The sequence below is a fragment of the Chlorocebus sabaeus genome, chromosome 11, assembly GCF_047675955.1.
Source record: "Chlorocebus sabaeus isolate Y175 chromosome 11, mChlSab1.0.hap1, whole genome shotgun sequence".
Classification (NCBI taxonomy): domain Eukaryota; kingdom Metazoa; phylum Chordata; class Mammalia; order Primates; family Cercopithecidae; genus Chlorocebus; species Chlorocebus sabaeus.
Window position 1 is genome coordinate 120,061,926 of NC_132914.1, and position 22,007 is coordinate 120,083,932.

The 22,007-nt window shown below is 48.2% G+C and overlaps 2 protein-coding genes across 3 annotated transcripts in view; both read left to right on the forward strand.

Moving 5' to 3' along the window:
• Positions 1 to 5,497, forward strand: part of CCDC62 (coiled-coil domain containing 62) — a 54,576-nt gene extending 49,079 nt beyond the window's left edge. Inside the window, exons 12-13 of the mRNA XM_008005064.3 lie at positions 914 to 1,007; positions 4,764 to 5,497. Coding sequence (XP_008003255.3) covers positions 914 to 967 — 54 coding nt within the window. The 3' untranslated portion in view covers positions 968 to 1,007; positions 4,764 to 5,497. The remainder of the gene's footprint in view (positions 1 to 913; positions 1,008 to 4,763) is intronic.
• An 8,766-nt stretch (positions 5,498 to 14,263) lies between these two features.
• The window catches only part of HIP1R (huntingtin interacting protein 1 related), a 28,371-nt gene continuing 20,627 nt past the window's right edge, over positions 14,264 to 22,007 (forward strand). Inside the window, exon 1 of one of the 2 annotated variants that reach the window (XM_008005069.3) lies at positions 14,264 to 14,749. In XM_008005069.3, coding sequence (XP_008003260.3) covers positions 14,693 to 14,749 — 57 coding nt within the window. In that variant the 5' untranslated portion in view covers positions 14,264 to 14,692. Of the gene's footprint in view, positions 14,750 to 15,271; positions 15,482 to 22,007 lie in introns of those variants that run through there. The other variant, XM_008005068.3, reaches the window with a different exon arrangement.

Sequence of the window (22,007 nt, forward strand, 5' to 3'; positions counted from 1 at the left end):
TTTTCCTTCTGTCTAATCGAAACTTTGTACCTTTGATCAATAGCTCCCCTTTCCCCAACCACTCCCTCCCCCAGCCCCTGGTAACCACTATTCTACTCTATGCTTCTATGGGTTCCACATTTTTTTTTTTTTTGAGACAGAGTCTCGCCCTGTCGCCCAGACTGGAGTGCAGTGGTGCGATCTTGGCTCACTGCAAGCTCCGCCTCCCGGGTTCACGCCATTGAGCTCCACGTTTTTTAGATTTCATGTTTAAGTGAGATCAGGGAGCATTTGTCTTTCTGTGCCTGGCTTCTTTCACGTAGCCTAATGTCCTCCAGGTTCATCCACACTGTTGCAAATGACAGAATTTTGTTTTTATGGCTGAATAGTATTCCATTGTGTGTATATGCTACATTTTCCTGATCCACTCATCTGCTGACGGGCACTTAGATGGCTTCTGCATCTTGGCTGCAGTGAACATGGAGTAGAGTGCAGATATTTCTTCATCTAACATCTTATTTTTATTTTTATCTTTTTTTTTTTTTTTGAGACAGTGTCTCACTCTGTCGCCCAGGCTGGAGTACAGTGGCGTGATCTTGGCTTACTGCAACCTCCACCTCCTGGGTTCAAACAATTCTCCCACCTCAGCTTCCCACATAGCTGGAATTACAGGCGGGCACCACCATGCCCAGCTAATTTGTGTATTTTTGGTAGAGATGGGGTTTCACCATACTGATCAGGCTTGTCTTGAATTCTTGACCTCAAGTGATCTGCCCACCCTGGCCTCCCAAAGTGCTGGGATTATAGGCATGAGCCATGGCGCCCAGCCTCATCTAATGTCTTTTAAAGGCATTTCTGCTATATTTGTGTTTAGTCTTCTTAATAATTTTCTAGTTTTTCTATCCTGGATACTAATCTGGGAGTTGTTTTCTAGAACTCGGAGGTCCCAGAAGAGTCAGCTCAAAAAAATACCTTTGTCAGTTATTGAAGGAAACAAAAGGCAACTTCAGTATTCATCGTGATCATGGGTAAGTCACCTTTGCTTATCTCACCTTATATCTCAATTAATATTTAATAACTAACTTGGGAACATTGATAACGTTGAGTCAAGGCCATGCATTTGTTTGACTTGTAATACTTTCTCTTTTGCTCAACTGATTTATACATACCTTCTAAATTTAATCAGAGTAAAATGTCGTTACTTGCAAGAGAAATGCCGATCAAAAAGTTCTTGTTCTCCTGCACTCCAGCCTGGGAACAGAGTGAGACCTTGTCTCTTAAAAAAAAAAAAAAAAAAAAGGCCAGGTGTGGTGGCTCACACCTGTAATCCCATCACTTTGGGAGGCTGAGGTGGGTAGATCATGAGGTCAGGAGGTCGAGACCAGCCTGGTCTGTCTCTACCGAAAATACAAAAATTAGCCAGGCACGGTAGTGGGTGCTTGTAATCCCAGCTACTTGGGAGGATGAGGCAGGAGAATCGCATGAACCCAGGAGGTGGAGGTTGCAGTGAGCCAAGATCGCACCACTGCACTCTAGCCTGGGCAACAGAGCAAGACTCCGTTTCAAAAAAAAAAAGTTATTATTCTCAATACCTAGAATTTTAAATCTTGGGAAGTGAATACATAGACACAGCTTTAAAAATAAGAATCTAATATGAAAAGATGCTCAACCTCACTAATTATCGGGGGAAGGCAAATCAAAACCACAATGTAGGCCAGGCGCGGTGGCTCACGCCTATAATCCCAGCACTTTGGGAGGCCGAGGCAGGTGATCACTTGAGGCCAGGAGTTTGAGACAAGCCTGGTCAACATAGTGAAACCCCATTTCTACTAAAAATACAAAAATTAGCCACGCATGGTGGCGGGCACCTGTAATCGCAGCTACTTGGGAGGCTGAGGCAGAGGTTACAGTGAGCCGAGGTCGCACCATTGCACTCCATCCAGGCGACAATAGGGAGACTCTGTCTCAAAAAAAAAAAAAAAGAAAGAAAAAGAAAACACTGCAGTACCACCTTACTCAAGCAAGAATGGCCATAATTTAACAATCAAGAAATAATAGATGTTGACGTGGATGTGGTAAAAAGGGAGCACTTTTACACAGATGGTGGGAATGTAAACTAGTACAACCACTATGGAAAACAGTGTGGAGATTATCCTTAAAGAACTAAAAGTAGAACTCCAGTATGATCCAACAGTCCCACTACTGGGTATCTGCGCGGAGGAAAAGTAGTCATTATATGAAAAAGACACTTGTACACACATGTTTATAGCAACACAATTTGCAACTGCAAAAATACGGAACCAGTGTAGATGCCCATCAACTAATGGATAAAGAAAATGTGGCATATGGGCCGGGCATGGTGGCTCATGCCTATAATCCCAGCACTTTGGGAGGCTGAGGCAGGCGGATCACCTGAGGTTGGGAGTTTGAGATCAGCCTGGCCAACATGGTGAAACCCTGTCTCTACTAAAAATACAAAAATTAGCTGGGTGTGGTGGTACAGGCCTGTAATCCCAGCTACTTGGGAGATTGAGGCAGGAGAATCACTTGAACCTGGGAGGTGGAGGTTGCAGTGGACTGAGATTGCGCCACTGCACTCCAGCTTGGGCAACAGAGTGAGACTCTATCTCAAAAAAAAAAAAAAAAAAAAAGGAAAAAGAAAATGTAGTATATGTGTACCATGGAATACTACTCAGCCATGAAAAGAAATAAAATAATGGCATTTACAGCAACCTGGATGGAGTTGAAGACCATCATTCTAAATGAAGTAACTCAGGAATGGAAAACCAAACGTAGTATGTTCACACTCCTAAGTGGGAGCTAAGCTATGAGGATGCAAAGTCATGAGAATGATATCACGGACACCGGGGACTGGGGGTAAGGGGATGGTGAGGGATAAAAGACTATACATTGGGTGCGGTGTACACTGTTTGGGTGATAAGCACACTAACATCTCAGAAATCGCCACCAAAGTGCTTAACCATGTAACCAAACACCACCTGTTCCCAAAAACTACCAAAATAATAATAACCAAAGAATTTATTAGAAAAAAAAAACTGCCCAGCGCGGTGGCTCAAGCCTGTAACCCCAGCACTTTGGGAGGCTGAGGTGGGCGGATCACCTGAGGTCAGGAGTTAAAGACCAGCCTGACCAACATGGAGAAACCCCGTCTCTACTAAAAATACAAAATTAGCTGGGCATGGTGGTGCACGCCTATAATCCCAGCTACTTGGGAGGCTGAGGCAGGAGAATTGCTTGAATCCGGGAAGCAAAGGTTGCAGTGAGCTGAGATGGTGTCATTGCACTCCAGCTTGAGCAACAAGAGTGAAATTCAGTCTCAAAAAAAAAAAGAAAAAAGAAAAAAAGAAAAAAAAAATTGGCTGGGCGCAGTGGCACTTTGGGAGGCCGAGGCGGGTGGATCATGAAATCAGGAGATCGAGACCATCCTGGCTAACATGGTGAAACCCCGTCTCTACTAAAAATACAAAAAAACTAGCCGGGCATGGTGGTGGGTGCCTGTGGTCCCAGCTACTTGGGGAGGCTGAGGCAGGAGAATGGCGTGAACCCAGGAGGCGGAGCTTGCAGTGAGCCAAGATAGAACGAGAGTCCATCTCAAAAAAAAAAATTATAGGTGAAAAAAAATCAGATCAGTGTTTCAGCATTTCATCTGAGCGTCTGTCCAGAAAGAAGGTTTTTGGTTTTTTTTTTTGAGATGGAGTCTTGCTCTGTTGCCCAGGCTGGAGTGCAGTGGTGCAATCTCAGCTCACTGCAAGCTCCACCCACTGGGTTCAAGCAATTCTCCTGCTTCAGCCTCCCAAGTAGCTAGGAATACAGGCATGTGCCACCACACCTGGCTAACTTTTTTTTTTTTTTTTTTTTTTTTTTTGTATTTTTAGTAGAGATGGGGTTTCGCCATGTTGGGCAGGCTGGCCTCGAACTCCTGGCCTCAGGTGGTCCGCCTGCCTTGGCCTCCCAAAGTTCTAGGATTAAAGGCTTGAACCACCACGTCTGGCCAAGAAGTCTTGACATGGAGTAAAGCTTTATAAAAGTTTTACATGGTGTAGCTGGTCACGGTGGCTCACACCTGTAATCCCAGCATTTTGGGAGGCCCAGTGGGGCAGATCGCCTGAGGTCAGGAGTTTGAGACCATCTTGGCCAACATGGCGAAACCCTGTCTCTACTAAAAATACACACACAAAAAAAAATAGCCGGGTGTGGTGGCACATGCCTATAATCCCAGCCACTGGGGAGGCTGGTGCAGGAGAATGGCTTGAATCCGGGAGGCGGAGGGTGCAGTGAGTGGAGATTGGGCCAGTCCACTCCAGCCTGGGCGACAAGAACGAAGCTCCGTCTCAAAAAAAAAAAAAAAAAAAAAAAAGTTTTACGTGGGGTAAAATCTTCATAAAAAACGTTTATTGACCCAGTAAGCACTTTCTGGATTTGTGTTTACTTCTGTCAAACGTGCATTTCGTATGCAGTTTCTTCAGAACCCCGTTTGATAAGCTAAAGGGTACAGGCATTTCAGATCTTTTGAAGGTAAGCATATCAGCATTTCAAAGACTCTGGGGAAGCAGGGAGCCGAGCACCACCATCCCTGCCCCCATCCCTCCTCTTCTCCCCCCTCCTTCTCTCTGCTGAGTTTTCTTATTTACAGTATTTTGCACGTCCTGATGTTGATAAAAATCAGGATGTACGGTTAATATTTTAGACGCCAGGAGCTTATAGCACGCTCTCCAATATTAATTGATTGTATTTTATTAACGTCGTGTTTTTTCTTCATCCAGAAGCAGATTTCTCATCTATGTGGAAGGCAGAAAGCAGACAACAATGCTGAATGAATACTTAACCGTAAAACTGAAAGAGGATTGTAGTTCTTCATAAATGACACTTAATTCCAGCGGGGAGCAGAACTAGAAAGTTAATTTTTAAACATCTACACTTTATTTTCAAGTTAATCATTTTTGTGCTGAAGAAATATTTTCGTGTGTAAGAAAGTAGACCTTATTGTACATACAGAAACTTGGAATTATGCTAAGAATGAAAAAGACTTCTCTATAAAGATACAGACTACAGCTAAGTGCTAGAGAAGCTCTTTAAAAATGTGAACGTCAAATAGAGAAGGAACCCCTGCATAGAAAGTGCTGTTTTAACTATCTGATTTTTTAAAAATCTGTGCATACATTTAAATTCTAAACAATAGCTTATCAGAGTCAGTTCAAAATATATGAGAAATAGCATTCTCTCATGGTTTTAGCTCTTGACTTTGCTATGTAAAAAGACGTAAGATGCTTTGATATAAAATGTAACTGGAAAATAGCTCCCTGGTTACTTGAGGTCCTTCTGTCCCAAGCTGAGCAGAGCCCCATCTTTCTGGGTCATAGTAGTCCCACCTACTGACACAAACCAAACCTTGTTGGAAGATCAAATTTTATATGCGTTTTAAAAAATCTTAAAGACTAAAACACTTCCATTTTAACTTGTAAAGTAATTTAATTTTTTAAAGATTATACTATATGCCTCTGTGTCTTCTCTAAAATAATTGATCAGCTTCAATCAATAAAAGATATTTTTAATACTAAAGAAAAAAATATGTTTCCTTGGTTTCTTTTTATTTTACTGGAGTAAAATAAGGAAGGTTCATCGCTTTTAAACTGAACCTGGCAAGTTAATTTCCTCAGGAATGGGGATGTATTTTTTTAAGCATTGCAGATATCAAAGTTCTATTGTGCTGAATAAATGCGCCTTTGTTAACAGGTTTCAGGGTTACTTCAGAGATGATTTTCATGAGCGGGGAAGAGCCACCTCATTTAGCCTTTTTAATTAGGGTGCTGAAAAGAGAAGTTGGGTGAGGTTTGGTTATATTCTTTATCAATGCGTGCTTTCTCCCTCAGGCTGGGCTGTCCAGAGCAAAACTGAGAAAGGGATAGTTGCTTCTGAGCTGCTGCCTGCCAAGTAGAAACCTAAAATGACCCTTGGGAGACTGACTTCCAATCTGAGAATCAAAATATTAAATTTTCTCCTCTTCTTCTTGTTCATGGCTGCACATCAACTTGCCTAGTGAAAAGGCAACACTGAATAGGAAAATGTCAGGGAACTAAAGGATTTGATAATAATTAAACATTATTTTATGGCTATATGTATTTTAGCTCATAGGATTATAGTACCTGCGACACCTGACACCTATTGTATCCCACCACCTTTTTGTTCCATATGCAATTCAACAATGAGAAATTTCGTCCAGGTACAGTGGCTCATGCCTGTAATCCCAGCACTTTGGGAGCCGAGGCAGGTGGATCACTTGAGGTCAGGAGTTCGAGACCAGCCTGGCCAACATGACAAAACCCCCTCTCTACTAAAAATACAAAAAATTAGCTGGGCGTGGTGTCACACGCCTGTAATCCCAGCTACTTGGGATTGTATCTAGCTCAACCTAAGTTATTTATTTATTTTATTTGCTTATTTTTTGTTTGTTTATTTATTTATTTTTGAGATGGAGTCTCACTCTGTCACCCAGGCTGGAGTGCAGTGGCGCGATCTCAGCTCATTGCAACCTCCACCTTCCAGGTTCAAGTGATTCTCCTGCCTCAGCCTCCCAAGTAGCTGGGACTATAGGCGTGTGCCACCATGCCCAGCTAAATTTTGTATTTTTAGTAGAGACGGGGTTTCACCATATTGGCCGGGCTGGTCTTGAACTTTAGACCTCATGATCCACCCGTCTCAGCCTCCCAAAGTGCTAGGATTACACACATGAACCACCGCACCTGGCCCAACCTAAGTTATTTAAATGACAGATTCTGTTTTTATGGCTAAATAGTATTCCATTGTGTATATATATACTACTTTTTTTTTTTTTTTGAGACAGAGTCTGGCTCTGTTGCCCAGGCTGGAGTGCAGTGGCTCAATTTCAGCTCACTGCAACCTCCACCTCCTGAGTTCAAGCAATTCTCCTGCTTTAGCCTCCTGAGAAGCTGGGATTACGGGTGCCCACCACTACTCCTGGCTAATTTTTTGTTGCTTTTTTTTCAGTAGAGAAGGGGTTTCGTCATGTTGGCCAGGCTGGTGTTGAACTCCTGGCCTCATGTGATCCTCCCAACTCGGCCTCCCAAAGTGCTGGAATGACAAGCGTGAGCCACCGTGCCCAGCTAAATTTTGTATGTTTAGTAGCGACGGGTTTCACCATATTGGCCAGGCTGGTCTTGAACTTCTGACCTCGTGATCCACCCATCTCGGCCTCCCAAAGTGCTGGGATCACAGGCTTGAGCCACTGCATTTCTTTATCCACTCATCTGTTGATGGGCATTTTATTGCTTCCACATCTTGGCTGTTGTGAACAGTGCTGCAGTGAACATGGAGTGCAGATACCTCCTCCCCTAAGGTTGGAGAAATTTCTGTTAGAGAGGCAGTCTCCTTCTTTTTTTTTTCTGTACTTTAATGGCTGCAGAGAGGCAGTCCCATAGCGTATTTGAAATAGTTACAAGATAAAACTAGATTTTAGCATTTATGTTTTATCACCAACATTCTTAAGATCAACACATCTGAAGAGGAGGCAAATGAATTCTACTACAATCTGCCTGCCAGAAATAATCTCAGCATTGGAAAAGACTGATATAAGGGTATTTTTAGAATCCGTGAACGGATTTTTTTTAAATTTTATTTTTAGTGACAAGGTCTCACTCTGTCACCCAGGCTGGAGGGCAGTGGTATCATCATAGCTCACTGTAGCCTCAAACTTTTGGGCTCAAGTGATTCTCCTGCCTCAGCCTCCCAATTAGCGAGGACTCCAGGCACGCGCCACCAGGCCTAATTTTTTTTGAGACGGAGGCATGCTCTGTCACCCAGGCTGGAGTGCGGTGGCACGATCTCAGCTCACTGCAACCTCCGCCTCCCAGGTTCAAGAGATTCTTCTGCCTCAGCCTCCCAAGTAGCTGGGATTACAGGCACCTGCCACCATGCCCGGCTAATTTTTGTATTTTTAGTAGAGATGGGGTTTCACCATGTTGGCCAGTCTGGTCTTGAATTCCTGACCTCAGGTGATCTGCCCACCTCAGCCTCCCAAAGTGCTGGGATTACAGGCATGAGCCACCATGCCTGGCCAAATTTTTTATTTTTCATGGAGACAGAGTCTCACCATGTTGACCAAGCTGGTCTCGAACTCCTGGCCTCAAGCAGTCCTCTCACCTTGGTCTCCCAAAGCTCTTGGGATTATAGGCATGAGCCACTGCATGCACCTGGCCTGTGAAGAGTTTATTTATTTATTTATTTATTTATTTATTTATTTATTTATTTTCTAGAGATGGGGTTTCACCATATTACTCAGGATGGTCTCGAACTCCTGAGCTCAAGTGATCCACCCATCTCAGCTTCCCAAAGTGCTGAGATTATAGGTGTGAGCCCGTCACACTGTGCCTGGCTAGTGAACAGATTTTTTGTTGTTAAGATGGAGTCTTGCCCTGTCACCAGGCTGGAGTGCAATGGCGCGATCTCGGCTCACTGCAACCTCTGCCTCCCAAGTTCAAGCGATTCTCCTGCCTTAGCCTTCCAAGTAGCTGGGACTACAGGTGTGCGCCACCACACCTGGCTAATTTTTGTATTTTTAGTAGAGACGGGGTTTCACCATGTTGTCCAGGATGGTCTCGATCTCCTGACCTCGTGATCCACCCGCCTCGGTCTCCCAAAGTGCTGGGGTTACAGGTGTGAGCCACCATGCCTGGCCACCAGATTTTTTAAAAACAGAAATAGAAATATCCTCAAAGAAAAAAAGTTCTGAACTAAGATAATACATAAACACTAAAAGCAGTTTTACCCCGAAAGTGTCAATAGAATGCATAGAACTTCTTGGCTGCATGGGATAAGGTTGTCTCCATACACTTCAGGAAGGAGACTGAAGACTGAAACCTTGTTATGTTCTGGCAAACTGATCCTGGAGTTTTCTTCTGTAGCTTTGTGTGGTTTGACACCTGTAGCTGGGGTGGTGGGTTTGCAGTGTTGTACTTTTGTTTTTCTTAAGCCATTTGATGATGCTTTTGTTAGGACACATTGCAGGAAAGTTCATTATTCTAGGCCTTCAACAGAATAATCTTAGCAACCTCCGGTGTGATAGAGAACAGAGCGAATAGGATCAAAATAGGAAACCAGACACATTCATCAAGACTGTAGCTGACAAGGAGGTTTAAAAACCAGAATGCGGCCACGTGCAGTGGCTCATGCCTGTAATTCCACCACTCTGAGAGGCCAAAGCTCGTGGATCATTTGAGGTCAGGAGTTTGAGACCAGCCTGGCCAATATGGCGAAACTACCTCTCTACTAAAAATACAAAAAGTAGCAGGGCGTGGTGGTGGGTGCCTGCAATCCCAGCTACTCAGGAGGCTGAGGCACGAGAATCACTTCAACCTGGGAGGCGGAGGTTGCAGTGAGCTGAGACTGAGCCACGCACTCCAGCCTGGGCGACAGAGTGAGACTCTGTATCAAACAAACAAACAAACAACACCCAGAATGGTCTTTGAGAGAAGTTGATTGAATGAAAAGTGTACATGAATCAGTCCTCTAAAGGATGATGTCTGGGTTCTCAGCTAGATGCATGCTTAAGAAACCCAACAACAATGACAAAAAGAAACCCAACAAAAAAAGAATCAAAGAATTTTGAGCACACAGTAGGTGCTTTGCTGGCCACTGGAGACACAGCAATGAGCGAAGCAGACAATCTAGTCGTAGAGACACAGTAATCTAAGAATCCCATAAATAGTTCACGAGAGACTGGTTAGTGTTACAAAAGAAAGCTTTGAGATATGATGACAGCTTAGAATAGGGACTCAGGCGAAGTGTGGAGTGTTCAGAGAACGCTTCCCTGAAGAAGTGACATCTGAGCCAAGAGTTAAAGACAGGTGGATGCTAAGTAGGGTGAACAGGAAGCAGAAGAGAATTCCAGGCAGTAGGAACGGCATGTGCAAAGGCTCTGAGGTGGGAGGGAACATGACACATCTGGGACCTGATGGGCCAGGATGGTGCAAGATGAAGCCAGAGACAGAGGCTGGGGCCAGATCATGCATACAAGTCAATGAGTCACCGCGGGTGTGGCAGCATACCATGTTTTAGTGGGCCAGATGATGTAAACTCTCCTGTGTGTCTTGGGTTTTCCTTCAAACAAGGTCTTATTTGTATTCCAATTGCTTTGCTTTTGTAATAGGGGTGAGCAGGAATTCAACAGCCCTGGAGATACACCAAAACAGGACCCTGATTCTGATGGCATGAAGAATCTCAGGCTGGGAGCAGTGGCTCCTGCCTGTAATGCCAGCACTTTGGGAGGCTGAGGTGGGAGGATTGCTTGAATCCAGTAGTTCAAGACCAGTCTGGGAAATGTGGTGAGACCCCCGTCTCAACAAAAAAATTTAAAAATTAGCCAGGCATGGTAGTGCATACCTGTGGTCCCAGCTATTCTGGAGGCTGAGGTGGGAGGACCACTTGAGCCCAGGACATTGAGGCTACAGTAAGCCATAATCCAGCCACTGCACTCCAGCATGGGTAACAGAGCAAGCAAGACCCTGTATCCAAAAAAATAAAAAAAATAAAAAGTCAATCAGTGACAGGGCCAATGGTAGACCAGGCTTCCTGTCTGAAGATGTTAGAGAGATGAACCAGAAAAATTAAGAGTGGGGAAGTTTGGGCCAGGCACGGTGGCTCACGCCTGTAATCCCAGCACTTTAGGAGGTCGAGGTGGGTGGATCACCGGAGGTTGGGAGTTCGAGACCAGCTTGACCAATATGGTGAAACCCTGTCTCTACTAAAAATACAAAAATTAGCCAGGTTGTGATGGTGCATGCCTGTAATCTCAGCTACTCAGGAGGCTGAGGCAGGAGAATTGCTTGAATTCAGGAGGTGAAGGTTGCTGTGAGCTGAGTTCATGCCACTGCACTCCAGCCTGGGGGACAGAGGGTGACCCTGTCTCAAAAACATCAACAAACAAACAAACGAGTGAGGAAGGTTGTATCCTTATGTCCCCAGTGATGCTCTCTTGTGAGATCAGCTGTATGTTGAAGTATACCAAATGGGGTGTTTGTTTACTCACTTTTTCAGCCCTTCACTTCACATACACTTACTGAACATTGCTATGTGTCAGGTGCCCCGCTAGGCACTGAGTACATAAAACTGAGTAAGACAGGGTGGCCCTCTAATAGTTCAAAATCTTGCCTACACATAAAGTACAGTCCCTTGGAGATATTTTAGGAGAGTGCTCTTGGGCCCCAAACAGCAAGCCCAAGGTAGTATAATACTGAAAGTCATCGACCACAAAATGTAGTCCAAATGGCATGGGTGTTGAGAGCACTGGCTTTGAAATCAGGCACATCTGGTTCTGGATCCCAAATGCACAGTTTATCAGTTGTATGAACCTGGGCTAAACTCTGAGCCTGAGCTTGTTTGTTGGTCTGTAAAAATACCATCAAGAGGCCAGGTGCAGTGGCTTCGGCCTGTAATCCCAGCACTTTCAGGTGGGGGAATTCACTTGAGCCCAGGAATCTGAGACCAGCCTAGGCAACATAGCGAGACTCTGTCTCTACAAAACAAATTTAAAAATTAGCTGCGCGGCCGGGCGCGGTGGCTCAAGCCTATAATCCCAGCACTTTGGGAGGCCGAGACGGGCGGATCACGAGGTCAGGAGATCGAGACCATCCTGGCTAACATGGTGAAACCCCGTCTCTACTAAAAAATACAAAAACTAGCTGGGTGAGGTGGCGGATGCCTGTAGTCCCAGCTACTCGGGAGGCTGAGGCAGGAGAATGGTGTAAACCTGGGAGGCAGAGCTTGCAGTGAGCTGAGATCCGGCCACTGCATTCCAGCCTGGGCGACAGAGCGAGACTCCGTCTCAAAAAAATAATAATAATAAAAATAAAAATAAAAAATAAAAATAAAAAAATAAAAAGTAGCTGCGCATGGCCGGGCACGGTGGCTCACGCCTGTAATCCCAGTACTTTGGGAGGCTGAGGCGGGTGGATCATGAGGTCAAGAGATCAAGACCATCCTTGCCAACATGGTAAAACCCCATCTCTACTAAAAATACAAAAATTAGCCAGGCGTGGCAGCAGGTGCCTGTAGTCCCAGTTACTTGGGAGGCTGAGGCAGGAGAATTGCTTGAACCCCAGAGGCAGAGGTTGCAGTGAGCCGAGATTGTGCCACTGCACTCCAGCCTGGCGACAGAGTGAGACTCCATCTCAGAAAAAAAAAAAAAAAAAAAAATTAGCTGGGCATGGTAGTGCATCCCTCTAGTTCCAGCTACTTATTAGGTTGAGGTGTGAGGATCACTTGAGCCCCCGAGGCAGAGACTGCAGTGAGCTATGATTATGCCACTGCATTCTGGCCTGGGTAACAAAGCCAAACCCTGTCTCAAAAAAAATAAATAAATAGGCCGGGCACAGTGGCTCAAGCTTGTAATCCCAGCACTTTGGGAGGCCAAGACGGGCGGATCACGAGGTCAGGAGATTGAGACCATCCTGGCTAACCCGGTGAAACTCCGTCTCTACTAAAAAATACAAAAAACTAGCCGGGCGAGGTGGTGGGCACCTGTAGTCCCAGCTACTCGGGAGGCTGAGGCAGGAGAATGGCGTAAACCCGGGAGGTGGAGCTTGCAGTGAGCCAAGATCCGGCCACTGCACTCCAGCCTGGGCGACAGAGGGAGACTCCGTTTCAAAAAAAAAATAAAAAATAAAATAAATAAATAAATAAATAAAGTTGTTGATGCTTTATTATTTACTTATTTAATTTGAGACAGGGTCTCACTCTGTTGTCCAGGCTGCAGTGCAGCGGTGTGATCTCAGCTTACTGCAACCTCTGCCTTGCAGGCTTAAGTGATCCTCCCACCTCAACCTCCTGAGTAGCTGGGACTACAGGCACGCCACCACGGCTGGCTAAGATTTTTGTATTTTTTGGTAGAGATGGGGTTTCATCATGTTGCCCAGGATGGTCTTGAACTCCTGAGTTCAAGTGATCCACCTGCCTCAGCCTCCCAAAGTGCTCAGATTACAGGCGTGAGCCACTGTGTCCGACCTCATCAACAACTTTAAAGAAGAATAAGTGAGATACTGTTTAACAAATGCTGAGCCTTGTGCCTTGCATAGTAATAGGCTCTATGATTATTTAAAAAGCCGGTTGCTGAGGGGAAGTCACTGTGGCAGATGTGCTAGACCTAGAGGGGCTGTTGCCTGGTTGAAAAGGTATGCTGTATGTGCGTGAAAGGTCACAGGAGAACCACTTTTGTTCTGTGTGGAAAAAGGAGTGTGAGAAACAGCTGGAGTATAGCAAAAGGCCCCTTACTGTGGTCTTTATTTGAGCACAGCTATTGACTAAGTTGCCGAGGATTAAAAACCCTTTATAGATGAAGGGTAAAGCCCAGTGCCTGTCAAATAATAAGCATTCAATACATATCAGCTATTGTAATTCTACTGTTGTTCTGATAAAGAAGCTTTTTAGTGATTGGAATGAGAGAAAACAGGATTAATTTCTCCTTTTGGTGGAGTGAGAGGACAGTCTTGGCAAATGTATCTTTTGGGGTCAGCTCTAGCTCTTGGGCTAGAAGGTGAGGAATCGGTTAAAGAAAAGGGTCCCTGGCCAGGTGCAGTGGCTCCCGCCTGTAATCCCAGCACTTTGGGAGGCCGAGGCGGGCAGATCACCTGAGGTCGGGAGTTTGAGACCAGCCTGACCAACATGGAGAAACCCTGTCTCTACTAAAAATACAAAATTAGCCGGGCATGGTGGCACATGCCTGTAATCCCAGCTATTTGGGAGGCTGAGGCAGAAGAATTGCTCGAACCCAGCAGGCGGAGGTTGCAGTGAGGTGAGATTGTGCCATTGCACTCCAACCTGGGCAACAAGAGTGAAGCTCGGTTAAAAAAAAAAAAAAAAAAAAAGAAAGAAGAAAAAGAAGAAAGAAAGAAAGAGAGAGAGAGAAAGAAAGAAAGAAAGAAAGAGAAAGAAAGAAAGAAAGAAAGAAAGAAAGAAAGAAAGAAAGAAAGAAAGAAAGAAAGAAAGAAAGAGAAAAGAAAGAAAGAGAAAGAAAGAAAAAGAAAGAAAATAAAAGAAAGGAGAAGGAAGGAAGGAAGGAAGGAAGGGAGGGAGGGAGGGAGGAAAAGAAGAGGAAAGAAAGGAAACAAAAGGGTCCTGAGGTTACAGTCTCACTAAGGAGACAAGGGTCAGGATTACGTGGGCGTCATTTTCCTCCTTACAGGCAGGCGGTGCCTCTCTCCCTTCAAAAGCAAGGGACCTTTATGCACGATTCCACATCTGCATTCCGACAGGAAAGGGAAACAGCAGAAACAAAACACCCATCTGAGCTGCGCTTAGAGAGGACTCTGGGCTTTTATTTATTTTTTTACTTCAGTCTTGTAACCAGTAATTTTAAGAAGTAGCCAATAATAATGTTTTTTAAAAGCCTCACGCCACCCCCGGCGGCATCTCCTCGGTGTACGTTGCTTTCAGATCCGCCTGCCTTCTGTCCCAGCCTAATACTGCCCGGCCTCAGCCCCCATTGTCCCTGGCGCTGGCGAGGTGTCCGGTTGCGGAGCCGGCTGCGTCTCTGGAAATGCATCCTGCAACCCCGCATGGATAACAGCTGCAGCTATGTCAGAGATGCACAAAGAGGGGAGAGTGTCACTGTGTGCCTTTTGACACATACGTTAAGACCAAAAAGGAAAAAAAAAGTCTATCTGTGCTGCCACCGACCAGACTCATGGAGGCCAGATTTTCTCCAATTAACCAGATCTTGCCTTGGTGCAGACAAGACTTAGTGAGTTCGGGGAAGGGGTTGGGAGACGGAATTGGCCGGGGTCCCTATCCTGGGTGGAAGGAGGAGGGAGGGGTTTCCCCTCCCTCTCCCCTCCTCTCCGGGTTTAAGGAGGGGATTAGAGATGGGGAGGAGCTGGGGGGGGGGCGTTTGTCCTGTGCCCCAACCTTGTGAGATGGGGGTTGGAGGTGTGCGGGGGGCGGAGCGTGTGCCGGGGTCGCCGCGGGTTGGGGGGTTGGGGGTGTGCGGGGGGAGGCGCGTGTCCGGGGATCGCTGGGGGTGGGGTTGGACGTGTGCGGGGGGAGGGGCGTGCCCTGGAGTTGGGGGCGGGCGGGGCGAATGCGGGCGCGGGGGGCGGGGTTGGAGGTGTGCGGGGGGAGGGGCGTGCCCTGGAGTTGGGGGCGGGGGGGCGAATGCGGGCGCGGGGGGCGGGGTTGGAGGTGTGCGGGGGGAGGGGCGTGCCCTGGAGTTGGGGGCGGGCGAGGAGTGTGCGGGCGCGGGGGCGGGGCGAGGTGGGCTCCTCCCCGGCGGGCGGGCCCTGGCGCGGCGCGGCGGCCTCGCGGTGCCTAGGCTGGGGCTGTTGGACCGTGAGGCGCTGAGTCGCGCGGACTGAGCCGGGCAAGAGCGGCCGGCGGCGGCAGGATGAACAGCATCAAGAACGTGCCGGCGCGGGTGCTGAGCCGCAGGCCGGGCCACAGCCTGGAGGCCGAGCGCGAGCAGTTCGACAAGACTCAGGCGAGCGGGCGGCGGGCGGGCAAGCGGCGTCCCTGTCCCCTCACGCGCGAACCGCTGGGGCCCGGGAGGCGCCGGCCAGGGGCGGGGGACAGCGTGGGGGCAGGGCCTGTGTCCGCCCGGGCGCTCCGAGAGCTCCGCGGCTGCCCCTCGCCGGCCTCCGCGGCCCGAGCCGACCGGCGCGCAGGTGAACCGGAAGCCGCGCTCCCCACTCCCGCCGGGCGCTCGGGCCCAGAGGCGCCGGGGCTGAGGGGGCCGGGGTCAGGGTGTGCGCGGGCCGGGAGCGCTGGAGCTGAGGCGGCGGGGGACGGAGATGGGGCTGGGGTTGGGTGTGCGCGAGCCCAGCGCGCCGGGGATCTAAGGGGCTGGGGATCCAGGTGCTGCCGGGGCCGGCGCGGCCCGACTGGGGCCCCCGCCCTCAGTACCGCTCCTTGCCGGTTCCCGCCCCCGTCTCCGACCCCCTGAAACCGATGTCCCCACGGGCAGTTTCCTTAAAGGAAATTCCTTAAACTCCCAGCTTTCTTCTCTCGTGAGCGGCTTCCCGGAGCTGCACAGTCTCCAATTATTTGCTGGGTGAAAAGCTTCTCGTTGTCGCCAGACTTGTTTGCCCGAGCGCTGCCCACGTATAAATAGGTGCACACCCCCTCATTAAATACCGGCGCCCGACAGACAGAAACTTCCTGGGGCTCCCTTCCTGCGCCTCCCACGCCTATATCTCTTCCAGATGATGCCTATCCTGGGAAGGCTTTAAAATTAAATAAGGGCGCGGGTGTGCGTTTTGTACTTGTGTTTGTGCCGGAGACCCACGATGGAGACATTGCTGCGTTTCTGGTTTCCTGTTGCTTTTTATTTTACAAACTCTTGAAGTGCTCTCAGGCCTGGGGGACGGGCGGTAGAGGGGGGCAAATTGTTTATTTGCCAAAATAAGTCAACCAAGACTGAAATGGCTGAAAAATTTTACTCTAGAGGTAAAGGAAGCCAGAGGATCCCTCCCACCTCTGTCTAAAGCAGGTTGGTGACATTTGCGTTTGTGGCGGCTATTTGCAAGTTCCGTCCCACTTGTCCTTGCAGAGAGCGATGACTTCTGCGGTTGCCTTCACATCTAGTTAGCACATGCACTCTGCAACAGCTTTCGTTTTGAAATGAGAGAGAACTCAGGGACACCTTCTAACCTTTGTGCTTGGGATTGACCCAGAAAGCGATAATAAATCCTGAGGATATCAAGGCTTTAGAAATGCCAGGTGCTGGAACCCACCTGGCTGCAAATTATCAATTTATCCTTGTGATCATCATCACCATCATCTGGTTCAGCCCGGATAGCCCGTCATTTAAAAAAAATAAAAGGTATGGCTTTTAATTTAAAGTCACCAATACATAATTAATTGTGCCAGGAACTTGTAGATCACAGGGAGAAAACCTTAATTGGCAGACAGATCTGGATGTTGTCAGAAACTTTGTTTATTCACTGAGTTTTTTCTTGTGCCCTTGAGGAGGTATAAAGAGGTCTGATTGCTACATGGGGGAGATGGGATATGAAGGACCAACTTCATTGATCTTACTCTTAAATGATAAGAAATCAAGAGCAACCTTCCTGAGTGTCAAAGAGATAATCTCTGATACAACCACACATTTTAGTGGTTGGTTTGATACACAAGAAGGTGGATTTTTTTTTTTTTTTTTTTGGGAGACAGTCTCTGTTGCCCATGCTGGAGTGCAGTGGCAGGATCTCAGCTTACTGCAACCTCCGCCTCCCAGGTTCAAGCGATTCTCCTGCCTCAGCCTCCCAAGTGGCTGGGACTACAAGCATGCGCCACCACATTTTTTTGTGTTTTTAGTAAAGACTGTGTTTCACCATGTTGGCCAGGCTGGTCTGGAGCTCCTGACCTCAGGCGATGCACCCGCCTCACCTCGGCCTCCCAAAGTGTTGGGATTACAGGCGACTTGCTGAAGGTGGATTGTTTTGTTTTGTTTTGCTCCGGGTTTTTCTCAGAGGCTAAGAGGGCCGCTTACAATGAATAACTTTGTAATGGGTGAATGTCACAGGACTCACCTATTCCAGGGCCCCATTTTCTGGAAAGATGGAGTTTGAGTTCATTGTCTGGGTTTGCTCATCTTCGCAGTGACTTATTGAGGAATGTAAGAATGAGGTTTTGTACGTGGTTAATATTTAATTAGATCGTTCCCAGAAATAATCAAGTGAGCCGCCAGCCAGGCCCCGTGGTGGAAAAGGACCTGGAGAGCTGAGGTTGCTACTTCCATGTCTCTTTCAGGACAGAAAATAGCACATGCATTCCAGGGACCTGGCTTCCTTTGTAATACGCTGCTTGTCTTGCACTGACCACAGCACTGTGTGCTGTGCGGGAGCACTAGCCTGGCATAGAATGTAAATCCTCACTAGCCTGCCAGCCTCGCTTTCCTCCCCTGGGCTCCTGGGTCAGGAGGAAGATAATTGCTTTCCTGTGAGGTTTTTTGACAGGACACACCCTGTTTGCAAATATCTCTGGGGTTAGCACTCAGGAGTGGGAAGGGAGACGATCATGTGCCTGCTGGGAGCTGGTGCCTGTGATTGTTGCATGGTGTGTGTATATAATCCCAGGGGAGTGTCCAGAAAACCAGTGTATGCTTTTCTTCCTTATGACTTTAGTCCCTTTGGTGGAAAAAAAAAAAAAAACCCTTTTCAAAATGGAGGTGCAAACTTTTATTGTCTTGTTGCTGTTGTTTTCTGAATACAGAATTCTACAAAATACAGCATGCCTGTATTTGGAACCTGAACACTGCCTGTACCATTTAAAAAGAGGGTGTGGTATCATAAAGGCACTAGTAGGTAGGTAGACCTAGGCTCTAGCCTGTATCCCTGGGCAAGTTGCTTAACTCCTAAATCTGTGTCCTTGTCTGAAAAAAAAAATACGGATCATTTCATCTATTGTATAGGGCTGTTGTAAGGTGTAAGAGAGAGACCGTGTGGTAGCTAGAACCTGTGACTATGTTAATGAGTTAGTAAGGTGTTGCAGCTGGAATTAGAGTTTCTCAGCAGCTGAGATGGTCCTTGAGATGGGGCGATTCTCCTGGGTTACCAGGTGGGCTCAGTGTAATCACAAAGGTCTTTAAATGTGGACAAGGGAGGCAGGAGAGGAGGTCGGAGTGAGGCAATGTGAGAAAGACTCTACTGCCTGCTTCTAGGAAGGAGCCACTAGCCAAGGAGTATGGGCGTCCTCCACAACCTGGAAAAGGAAAGGAAATGGATTCTTCCTTAAAGCCTCCAGGAGGAAACACAACCTTTCTGTTACTTTGCTTTTAGTCCTGTGAGACCTGTTTTAGACTTCTGACCTCCAGAACTGCAAGTTTGTGTGATTTGTTATGGCAGCCATAAGGAACTAATACATCCAGTATGTAAACATGAAACAGCACCTAGGGCATAGCAGGGCCTCAGCAGATACTTGGCCCAACCGTCTTTCTCCCTTCCCTCCCCGGGCTGAAAAGTCTAAAATCTAGAGAAGAAAGCATCTTTGAAGCATATCATGGAGAAGGACTCAGGAGTACTGGAAATGCTAATAGTGAGTCCTGCCTTTTCCTGATCTGTGAACCTTTCTGCTTCACCGGGCCTCAGTTTCCCCTGCAGGCCCAGAGGATGGGATCAAGCCCAGAAGATTCCTCTCAGGTTAGGATGAGAGAAACCCTTTACTACATTGCAAGGCCTCTGGCCACTGCTGAGTGAGCCAAGTCTGGCAGGTGAGCATTAACTGTAGATGTAAAACTACCCAGGTGTGAGGGGTTCCTGTGGGGCAGGGACTGTCTAGGGGAGCAATATGTGGAAACAGTTCATAGGTCTAGTTTTCCAGGTTAGTGACATACATGCTTAGCATCCCCTGTGAAACCAAAATCCTGTCAAGATGAACATTTATTAACAACTTCTCAGCCGGGCACATGGTAGAGCAGTGCTGCCTGGTAGGAACCAGAGGCAAGCCACATGTGTACTTTTAGATTGTCTAGTAACTACTAGAAAAGTCAACAGAAACAGGTGAAATTAACTGTAATTGCATATTTTATTTAACCCATTATATCCAAAATACAGCCCTTTCAACATGTAATTGCCACAAAAATTATGAATGGGAGAATTTACATTCTTTTTCTCCTACTAAATCTTTGAAATAGGTGTGTAGTGGACACTTACAGCTGATCTCAGTCTGGACTCACCACCTTTCCAATACTCACAGCCCCCACCAGCCAGTGGCTACTGTGCCGGACAATGCAAGTTTAGAATCACCTGGCGGCTTTTAGAAAAGGGCAACGTCTAGGTGTCTAGGAGTGATTTGCCCGCAGCATGGCACGGACATTGAGCTGGTTCTTCTTGGGCACGCGCAGTTGTCTCGCCCTGTGACATCCTCTGCTGGGTTCTACCCCATCAGCCCACATGGCAATGCCCTCGTGATGATGCCTGGCAGGCCACTGACTTCCCGACCCCTGGGCTGCACATTGCCTCCCTGGCAGAGGTATTCCAGCTTGGGGTGGGAAGGGGCCGCCCATCCCTGACCTCCCCCTCCCTGTCTCTGATGTGCTTTGATGCCCATGACACGTTCCTGAGCGCCACTTGCTCTCTTACCATTTGGCCAGTTCCTGTAGCTTTGGGGTATGCCCCAGGAAGGTTCTCCACCCTCTAAGAGGTGGAGAAATGCGAACTGTGGCCATGTGTGGAATGGCAGGGCAGTCAAGAGCAAGCTCCAGGTTCAGCCCCTGGCTCTGTCCCTTCACCGCTCTGCCTCAGTTTCCTCATCTACAAAATGGGGGCCATAACACTACACACCTCCTAGAGTGGTTGTGGAGATGTACAGGTGTTCACAGTGCCTGGTGTGTAGTGAATGCCGTGTAAGTGTGGGCTGTTATGTTGTGTTTGGAAGAGTAGGCTGGGCTGAAAGAGAGAAGCAAGCTCCCTGTTGGACTCTGCCCGGCGGCCTTAGATTAGCTGTAAGTGGAGGCCTCGTGTGCTGGGGCAGCTGGGAGAAAAGCAGATGTGCACAGAGGTTAGGGACTCAGGCAAGTGGGGACAGCCCTTCCCTTTAAGAGTGAGCCCAGAGGTACCACATTATGAAGGCTCTCCAGGCTTGGGAGGATATTCTGGGGGAACGACGGCCTCAGGAGGTGCAGGCAAGGCCAGCAGGAGCCTTGCCTGGCAGAACTGCTGGCCCTTCTGAATAGGGACAGGGGCAGCGGAGGCCCCTTCTCTGACCTGACCCAGACGCCAGCCTTCCAGCCAGTGCTGCACCGGTTATTCGTGAATGACACCCAGCTGGCCACTGGATCCCAGCAGCTTAAAGTGGAAAGCCTCTGAGTGGAGTCCAGGCCTGCTTGGCCAAGGGACAGGGATGCCCAGTCGGCTAACCTGAGACGCCTTGGCTGCTCTGTTGGCGATGCCCTTACCTGCCCTGCTCCCCACCCAACTTGGTAATCTGCGATGCTTACTTGAATATCACCTCCTCTGTGCAGCCACCCGCTGCCGTCCTCCTGCCCAAACCTCACTGTGCTGCCCAGTCCTCATGACATTATTTGCGCTGCTTCCACATCTGCCCGGACACGCTGCGGCTGGCCCAGCAGAGTGGGAGGAAGCAGACAGACAGGGGCCGGGCGCATGTGTAGACCAGGCTTGCCTGAGAAGTGGGAGTGTGTCACCTCCTTGCCGAGCTCCCTGAGCAACTGCTCAGACCTGCACTGGCCACCTACCCTGGGGTCCTCAGGCAGGGTCGCGTCGTAAGTGGCTGGATGAGTGGATGCCCAGGGGTCGGTGGTCTCCCTCCTTTGATGCTGTCCTCTTGCTGGGGTCTGAAAGGCTCATGGCCATCCATTCTAGGGAATGACTGAGCCCTGGAGAAAAGTTTAGTTGGGGCGAGATTGTTTTTTCTCTGGCTAAAATAAACATGATCCTCAAACTGCAGTAGGTTCATCTGCCTGGAGGTGACTCAGCCCCCTGGCTTTTGGGACAGACGGGTTTGTGGAGTGATGTCACCAGGGCCCAGGGAACGAAACTGCACAAGCTGGCTGCCTGTCACTTCCAGAGCCAGTCTGGCAGAGGGGTGATGCAGGAACAGTCCTCCTACTACTGGGTGTCACCCACAAAGCCTGGGGCAGAGGTGGCAGTGGGTCAGGCGGCAGCATTGTAACCAGCGTCCTGGGGAACCTGGGCTCTCATGCTCCCCTTCGAAGCTTTCCTAAATGCTGAAATGACAGAGCGGCCAGGACCAAGCAGGCCTGAGTGCACGTGAGGGGAGATACAGGTTAAATGGAGCAGAGCAGTTGCCCCTGACTTCCTCTCTGCCGGAGCTGACCCAGCTGTCCACCTCGCTGCTTTGCATGTGGCCGTATCCCGGCCTCCTCAGTGACAGAAACCCTGTGTTTGCTCTCGTCAATGGCCTTTGAGGGGGCAAATGCATTTGAATGAGATCTCTCTGTCCTTCATCTCTTTGGAAATGCTGAAGCAAAATAACCCACCACTCTGCCAGCGTCCGTGTGCCCCAGCTCTTTGAAGAACATTCTTGTT